The sequence below is a fragment of the Sturnira hondurensis genome, unplaced genomic scaffold (assembly GCF_014824575.4).
Source record: "Sturnira hondurensis isolate 20B ecotype Veracruz unplaced genomic scaffold, ASM1482457v3 Scaffold0006413, whole genome shotgun sequence".
In the NCBI taxonomy this organism is placed as follows: domain Eukaryota; kingdom Metazoa; phylum Chordata; class Mammalia; order Chiroptera; family Phyllostomidae; genus Sturnira; species Sturnira hondurensis.
Genome location: NW_028079044.1, coordinates 24,546,895 through 24,556,195, shown reverse-complemented (window position 1 = coordinate 24,556,195; position 9,301 = coordinate 24,546,895). Strand labels below are relative to the sequence as shown.

The 9,301-nt window shown below is 36.9% G+C and overlaps 1 protein-coding gene across 2 annotated transcripts in view; it reads right to left on the bottom strand.

Annotated features, from left to right (window-relative positions):
• Window positions 1-2,406: 2,406 nt before the first annotated feature.
• Window positions 2,407-9,301, bottom strand: part of MTDH (metadherin) — a 58,247-nt gene continuing 51,352 nt past the window's right edge. For both annotated transcript variants that reach the window (XM_037048244.1, XM_037048245.1), the window contains 3 exons: window positions 7,964-8,104; window positions 6,144-6,300; window positions 2,407-5,483 (listed from right to left, as the gene is read on the bottom strand). In XM_037048244.1, the coding sequence (XP_036904139.1) occupies window positions 5,413-5,483; window positions 6,144-6,300; window positions 7,964-8,104 (369 nt within the window). In that variant the 3' untranslated portion in view covers window positions 2,407-5,412. The remainder of the gene's footprint in view (window positions 5,484-6,143; window positions 6,301-7,963; window positions 8,105-9,301) is intronic.

Below are 9,301 nucleotides of genomic sequence, written 5' to 3'. Positions count from 1 at the left end.
CTCCTTACCTGGCTGGGTCAGGCACAAGGACCCCAGCCTATCCTGCCCTGTTCTATATAATTCTTTAGTGCCTGCCATGTGCCTTATCAGTGGCCTTTTAAGGCACATAATTGCCTTAATAAACTCCTGATGTCATTAGTGATGGACTTGTCAGCCTTTCTTTGGTCTCTAGGTCCCGGGAACTTCTCCCAACCTACAACCCACGTCTAAGACAATGTTGGCTAGCAGGTAATCCTGCCTTGCCCTGATTGAATCAAGATTAAATCCAGATTTAATCAAGATTTTAGTATTTCACCTATTTTAAGCTTAAAAAAACCCCTAAATTTGGAATGGATTTTTAAAAACTTCTTTAGTAGTGTCATAACCACTTTTTCTGCTTTAATTTAGTGATAAAATGAAGTATATTAATAGATTTCCTGACACTGGCTGACACTTGCATTTTGGATGGGTGTTTTATCCTTTTGATAGATTTTATTTGTTGGATTTTATTTGCTAATAGGACATTGCCTCCTTTCCCCATTCCAGCGCTAAGACAGATTTTCTCACATCTGTCATTTTTGTGATCATTTCACTTTTGTTACGAAATGGGAACTTGCAGTTGCAAGTTGCAACTTTCATTACCTTTTTTTACAGATGGTTTAGATGATAAAGAAATCCTAATTCCCCTAAGTGACCAACAGCTCTTGCTGTTTTGTCATAAACCCTGCTGTGGTGTTTGCCAGGAAGCCTGCAGCCTCTCAGCAAACTTCCCAAGGAACCCTGACGCTCAGCTGGGCACCTGCTGTTCACCTGAATGCCTTGGGTAAGCTCCCAGCTGGAGCCACGCTGTCCTTCCTCATGCAAAGCCTGCCTTGGCACGGCCACTATACAACTCTGGCACCACCATTCATATGCAGTCATTGTCCCCAAATATTAGTTTCCCAACGCCAGGAGCTTCCCTGCTATCTTTCCACGATGAGGCAACCTGGGCCCCCTAGCCAGCTCTGGCACCAAAAAGGACCTACGATAAGTTGGGGCATCTGAGAGCAGCTATTTTCACCAATGGCTTCTCCCCCTTGATCCTGTTAGCAGACAACAGCAAAAGTCAAGTTCACCCCCAGTATCCCCACTGGTAATGTTCTATGTCTTAAGCAGAATGGTAGTTCAGGTGTCCATTTTATTATGCTTTATAATTTATGTACATGTTACATATATTCATTTTAAATGCTTTGATACAATAAATAAAAAAGCACACATATACAAATAAAAATGTCATTATCATTGGGATGACCTTGAATTCAAATTAGCCTATTCATAAACCTCAGCAATGATTACTGGTCAGCAAACACTCTATAATACACCTCATATGCCTGTACTGATGTTAGTTAGAAATTATTCTCCCGTTAAATTATTTAGAAAGAATAGCAGCAATGACTTTTTTTCTTTGTACACCAGGGTAATTCTACTGAAACTTGTTGTAATCTATACTTGAAGTACAGGTACGACAGGCTACTAAGTTTCTTTCAGCCTTTCCCTGTAATTTAAAGCTTTCATTGAGGGGCAGAAATTTCCTCCAGAACCTATTACACATAAATTGGAACATTTTTAGCTGCTATTTGGAGCAGCATCCAAAAGATTTCATCATTTCTGCTGAAATGGATAAGCTAAAACCTGGCCTTAAAAACGATGGTTTGGGTGAAGGACACCTAGTGCACTGCTAGCTGTGCCTCATCCCCAATTCTCCACTGCTTCTCTGGTAATGAATCCTGAAATGCTAATTTGGCCCGTGACAGCCCAGAACAAGGATTATTTCCCATCCCTCTTTGTAGCTAGGGAGCCAGTGATTAAGTTTGGGTTGATAAGCCCATGGGGTGTTGAGTAACGTGTCAGACTTGTTCTTGGAGAAAGGAGACAGAAATGCCAACGGGACCTTTCTAGCTGATGCAACCTTGTGCAGCCGGGACCTGAAAACCACGCGCTGAGCACGAGGAGGAGCAGCACAGAAGCAGTGCAGACCCCGGCCCTGCAGTGTCACAGTGCTCCTGGGCTGCCTTCCCAGACTGTCACATGGGAGAGAAATAAACTATCTTGTTTACGTTGCTATTGTTGGGAGACACAGCTGAACCAATACATAATGCTGAATTTGAGTCATTTCTGTAATCTAAAGGTTGGTACAGCTGACATAATGCACCCGGTAGCAGTCACGCCCACTGCTAACATGATGTGAGACGAAGCCATTTCCCACAGTGTCACGGACGGACGTTCCAGGAGATGCTCCACTCCAAACATCTGACTGGTAAAGGCTGCCAGTGCTCCTTCGGTTTCAGACAGAAACACCGAGAATATCAAAAAGTAAATGACTTTAGACTACTTTAAGATGCAAAGTGACTGAGAAGACCCTCCCCATAAGAGAACTATAATGAGCAATTTAAACAAAACAAAAATGGTTTGTTTTATTTACAATCTCAATGCATTTTACAAATAACATATTTGCATTCCCTAAGTCTTTTGGAAAGTAATTCCAGTTTGTGCAACAAGTTTACAGGAAAGACTTAAGACATCTACTAGACATCTTAAACCTAATTTCTAAATTTTGAAAAATATTTCACACTATATTAATAGAGGACTGTTTTTAATTAAGAAAAACTAAACTCTGTAGTTAAATATTGCCCTTTAATATTTTTAACTCAAATACAAACCAGATTAGCCTATGAAATAATAACATTAGATTTGAATGAATTATTCCCACTGCCCTCTCCCCACCCCAACAAAACGCATGCACAAAGTAGACATGGCAAATTACATTAATGACTTTTGATTTCAATGCTTTTTGGACTCTCTCAACTACTGTTCCACTCAGTTCAAGAGTACAGATAGGCAGGATTCCTGTCGGGGGAAATCCTGACATCCTCCCTGATCCAGAATACAGGAGGGATTAGGAAGATTTTAAAGCAGTTCCTCTGGGAGCCTTACCTGCTAATGAGAACAAGGTTCCCCTCCAGACCTGATAAAGACTAAAGGAGATCAATCATCTCCCTGCTAAGTTTGGGGAGCATCTAATCCAGCCCCCAGAGGACAATAATCCTCTCTCCCTCCTCCCTGAATCACTGCTTGATTCTAGTACCTTCTGAGTTGATGATGGGGAATAGTTCCTGTGTTTAGATTTGAGAAACTAATTTCCTATCACATAAAGACCTTAGGGACAGGTAAAGATCAATCAGTAATACTGTGATTGTGCAAGAGTTTGCACCTCACACATGAACGAATGAATTTACTAATTTCATCACTCAGAGCTGTCATATCATAAAATATAATATCCATGCTCTGGCTCTTGAGCCAGAAAGGACAGAAGCATCTCCCTGGTGGGTGCACCCCAACTTAGCAGTGCACTTCTCCATCCTGATACTTCATCTCTCCTTAGAAGACAGCCTCTCTAACATCTGGCATAAATGGTTGACTGGGAGATACTGAACTGGAGAAATAAAGTCCCACACTTGACATAGCCAACAAAATTCTAAGATGAAGAAATGGTGAGGTAGAGTTGAGAGAGTTCAACTAAAGTTTCTGGGCACAGATCTTTTGGCACATCCTACAATTAGACTCCCTACTGAATTCTCCTGTGTCAGATCTTTACAAAGTGCTGGCAACTTAGGAATCCTTGGATCTACTTAGGAATCATCTATGTAAGGTTAAAAGAATAAAGTCATTTGAAGAAATCCATTCCTGGCACTGTAGCATATTTACCCCAATATTGAAGCAAATAAAAACAATGCTATCCATTTGCTGAATTTATTTAAACAAATCAACTTAGAAATACCATAGAATTAAACAAAACTTCTGACATGTAAACATACTGCCATGTTCCTGAAACAGATGTTAACACCTGATAGAAGTTAGTAATCACTTGTTAGGAAAGCTGCACATTAATAAGGCCAGTCTTCAGCATAACTAAAACCATTTGGTTTCTTTAGCCTTCCTAGACTGACGATGCAATACTATCAAACCACAATCAAATGTTAATGAAGACAACATTGGATGGATAGATGAGTACCATTGGTTACAGCTAAACAGTTTCATTCTTGGCGCCACATAAAAACAATTAAGCCAACATCAAATAAATCATGGCCTTTTTAAAAAATCACAATTCACTAAGTGATGTTAATTATGGTCCTTGTCAAACACGTTTGGTAAAGGCTATTTACAGTGTACATGGCTGAGCATGCACTAGCTATAGTTACAAAGACCCAGTGTATCACAACAGAATGACACAGGCCTGAAAGTGGTGGAACAGCGCACACGTCATTGAAATCAATACAGTTTCAAGCAGGAAACGTTCCTTATTTGACCATGATTGTAATAATTACATGAAAATTCTTATAAAAACACGAATCCCCTTCAAGAAATTGATGCATATTCTACGCACTACAGGTTAAGGCAGTAAAAAAATGTATTCCTGATAACTGGAGGTCTTGACAATGTCAATTAAAGCTGTCTGACTCTAGTTTTTCATTCTCCATCATATATTCAAAGTTCTGTCTATAGAACTAGTTTGTGATAGATTTCACTTTTAAAGTCAAAAAAGTATTAGTAATGAAGAAGGGATGACGTTGGAAAAAAGTAATTGCTAGGGAAAGAAAAAATATGAGTTGCATTTTGCCTGAAAGTTTTCAAATCATAAACAAGAGCATTATTTGTGAGTCTCATCCTTAAAAGTATAAAACAAATACATATAGTTTACCTTTCTTAATTTAAAATATATTGTACTTTGAATAATTCAAGTAATGTAAGACTATCAAAAATAACTTCGTAAGCCATAAGTGCCAACTGCATTTTCAATGTTTTAATTAAGAACTTTTTAAAAATTGTAAACTAAACCACGACAGTTTAGTTAAATAAACGATAAATGACTTTTTATTTGCACTTGTGATTCCTTTAATACAAACTGCTACCAACAAATATGTAAAGATATGGCAGATTATGCATCTGATCAAAGCACTTTGATTTAAGCATAAAACAGATTTAAATTGTATAAGTTCCGTGCATAAAATCCAAGAAGTTGCCTAGTTTGCAGGCAACCTCCTCTCTAATAAGAATCCTTTATTCCTCAGTTGCAGATGAGACAGGACACAATCTGTTGTAAACAGGGCACTGTTGTAAAACCAGGATAATATTCTTAAATTAGATCGTTCTCATTAAATTGAAAAGACTTTCCCCAAGTGTCTTCCAGCACTGTAGTATATTCTGCTGACCTCTTAATTTTCATAAATTAACTCTCCTTTGATTCCATTTTTATGGTGGTTGTGTTCACAGTTTTGTTTTAAAAATTGGTTTAAATTTATATAAAACTCTGTACATGTTCACAAATTATTGCATAAACAGCATAATCTTCAAGACAGTGTTTGCAAACACATGTCCAATTCAGGAAAAGAAAATTCACGTTTCCCGCCTGGCTTTTTTCTTCTTTTTTATTTGTTTGGGAGATTCCCAGCTAGTTTCAGACTTGGCTAAAGGGGAAAGGAAGAGAAAAAAAAAAAACAGAGAGAAAAACATTAGGAGGACAGTAAATGCTGTTATGTCTCAAAAATAAAAGTAGTATCAATGAAAGCATGCTTTAAAATCCACTAAGAATGACTTAAATTTTATTCTTAAGTCTTTAGGTCCTAATTACATGTTTTAAGCTATTTTATGTCTGCGTTCCTCTTTTTCCTTTCAATGTCAACGTATTATTTGGTTTAACCGTATGGACAATCTTTTACCAGTTTTGACTTAGAAAAATGATCATTTAATATGGCTCAATCTAGTAATAAAAGTGAAAATGGGTAAAATGGACACTAAAGGTAACTGAGAGAGAAAAGAGGGGGTGAGGTACAAAACCATCTGCAGTTTCGAGAACTTGTGTACCCCAAAAGGGGTGGACCAGGAGGACGAAGGCAGTTACCGAGTCCTCCTCAGTGCATGTCTTTGGCCACCACTATTCTCGCCGGCAGTGAGTTGAGCTCCCTGGCCCTCACAAGCGAGTCTGCAAAGTTCCAAGGAATCAAGCCTTTGCAAAGGAAGGACAAGCCTGCTCTAAGATCGGAAGTCTACCTATCTTGGACTTCTGAGAGTGACACTTACAAACAGTACAGAGCACACACAATAAGAACCAAAAGGAGATTACTTACTTTGAGAAGGAGGCACACTATTTTGCTTAGTATTTGACTTAGATTTATCTGACTCTTGCAGCATGGGTGGCACTTGGGAAGAGCTCTTGTCAGAATCACTTTTTGATAAAGTAACAGATGGCTCGGTGGAAACAGCAGACGGAAGAGTCTTGACAGGCTATTTTGGAATGCGATTATTTTAGATTTTTTGTGAGAAATTTCAAATAAAATTAAATGTTATAGTAATACCTAGAGGCTGTGTAGCAGTAAGTAAATACTAAGATGGTTTCCAGAAGCACAACTCATGCCTGCCCTCTAATGACAGATCCAAGTATATCTTTACTTACAATATCCACGAATACAGGTTGAGATAAAAATGAAGGTTAAACTTACAGGATGTTTACTGAATCTCAAATAGAAATAAATCATTTTCATTAACTTTTATATTTTTCTTTTTAAAATAAATTGCATGATTTTATATTGGTTAGCAAGTCAGTAGTTCTACTTTCCACCAACTATCAACTGCTTAAAACTTTTTCACGTTAATGACAAAAAGAAAATAGCTAATTTCAGAACTGTCAGTAAGTGATAGCCCCTTTTCTCCTTCTCAAGTGGTATGGGTATCTCAAACAGTAGCAGTAGTAACTTTAGTTTCCTACCCAAGAAAGAAGATGACCTCAGACAAAAGCTGACTATGTCTACCTGTACTGCCAATTAAAGCAACTTAAACTCAGGTCCAAATCTTCAGTTTTCTCCAGTCTGGTGGTGAAATCATAATGCTTAGGGACTAACTAGACTCTTGATTTTTGCTTCTCTCTTCAACCTGGCTGCATATAGGAGGTAAAGCAAACTGATTTGCCTCACTGAGATCTGTTAAGGAACTGTCACAACCAGGTAATAACAGAATCTTCAATATTGGGAGAACCTCGAGGCTTTAGTGGACAGGAAGATCATCTCACCCTTTAGTTTTACCTGTGATCATTATTCTGAATATAGAAACAAAGGTAAGTAATGCTTCTCCTGCCCTTTGTTCTTCCAGGCTCTGTGGCTTCACGAAAGCACAATGGGAAAGGAAACAGAAGCCAAGTGCGCCCAGGTAACTGCTGGGACTCTTCCTTCCTGCCTCAGGTACCTGGAGCAACATTTTCATCGTTCAGTTCAGCTTTCTTAGCTTTCTTAGAGTTCCATGTATTTATTTCATACCCCAAAGTTTTATTATTTATTTTTACTCTCCTTTCCTGCTCTCTCTCTCACTTATCTATGTTAAATCACAAAAAGACTAAAATTCTTTACAAGATGGCTTTTGAAAATAATTTAAGTAAAACATCAAAATGTCAAATGACCCTTTGTAGTTCTATTAAACCTATGAATATATTGAGATTGCATCCTTTTATGTATAAATACTCTTAGGGAAATAAAAGCATCAAATACAAATAAGGAAGGATGGTTAAGACTTTGCTTTATACAAGACTGTTACAAATTCTTTCTTAGTGGTAATTCAGGCTCTTATTTGAAGTTGTTTTATTAAGTATGTAAGCTCCACAATGACAGAGGTTTTTTTGTCTCCTTTGTTCTCTGCTATATCTCCAAAATCTAAAAGTGTGTGGCACATAGTTTCCAATAAATATTTTTTGAATAAGTACATAAATGGGCTATGCGACTCCAGTAGAATTTTTGTAAAATGGTGCCTTCAGACACACCAATGGGTCCTACCTTTCTCGTAGGGTTGTTGTGAGGAATCCATTATTTTGAGTACTTATGTTTTACATAACACTTCAATAAAGTATTAATGCAATTCTCAAGTCATCAAAATTTTATTCATTAAATATAAAAAAAATCACCTGGCTATTTTTGACAAGTGCTTCTGCTGGATCACTAGTGCTTATGGTTTTCAAAGAAAAAGCTTTTTCCTGTTTTGGACGGACTTTAGAGGTATTCACTGGAAGCTCTTCTTTAATCTCTTTTTCTATTTCTTCTGGGTCCTACAGAGAAAAGTAGTCTATTAGATGATATAAATTACCCATTTTTACTAATTAGTATCTATTTTGTTTTTGTACTAATAGTGTCCAGAAGGTATTCCAAAAAAATAATCTTTTTAGTTCAGAAACTGTTCAAACAGCCTAAAAGCACATATAAAAACAATTATCCAAAGATTTATAATACACAGACATATTTGGAACATGTTACACATCTGTAGGGATTTAAATTAATTGTGAATTAAAAGACAATACTCACATCCCCAAATGGGAACCACTCTGATTTACGAAACCAACTCAAATAGAATAAACTAAACCAGTATATTTTTCTTTTAAAAAAGTACACAGTGAATTAGTTGATATTGAATTTAGACTCTAGAAACAGCATTTCACTTCATTAAGGAATGAAAAATTTATATACAAATGCATTTCTAGACAAATTAAGTTTATGTAGCAGAAATTTGGACATAGGAATTTCCATTTTGGCCACAACACAGTTTATTTGCATAATCTCAAGGACAAGCCATTTTGTTTCCCTGAACCTTACTTCCCTCCACTATAAAATAAAATTTGTCAAGGTAATTTATCCAATTTTTAACATTTCCATTCATAAGCCTTTAGACTTTAAAAAAGTTTCAATGGAGTAATTCTAAAGCACATTACATGTTTAGGTATGTGAATTAAGTATGAACTAGAACATATTAAATGGAATCACTAATGTGAATTGTATTGTTCTTTAGGAAACTCATACACACGAATGGCCATTTTTAAAAACAAATGGCTAAGATGATCTTGACAGTTACCTTCCAACAATGATATTCTATAAAACTTTTTCAGAATGATAACAGGTTTAGACAGTTACTCAAGATTTTATTGTGAATTTAAGTTGAGCAAGTAGCTTTGGAAGTAGGTATGTAAGATGTGCAATCTGTATAAGTTAATGAGAAGACATCATTTGGTTCTACGCTAAGTTGAACTCTAATGGTAAAAAACCCCCACCAACCACATACTAAAAATTAAAGGCAACTTTACTGAAAAAAGAACAAATTTTAAAAAGTGATCATTTATGGGTAGGACACTGTGTGCTACCTACTTTACACAGAACCTCAGGGATACGTCATTTAAACAATGGTGAAATTGAAATGAGAAGAAGGGCTATGTCGTGTGGCCCCCACTAGGGACCTGGCCCCCAAACCAGGAATG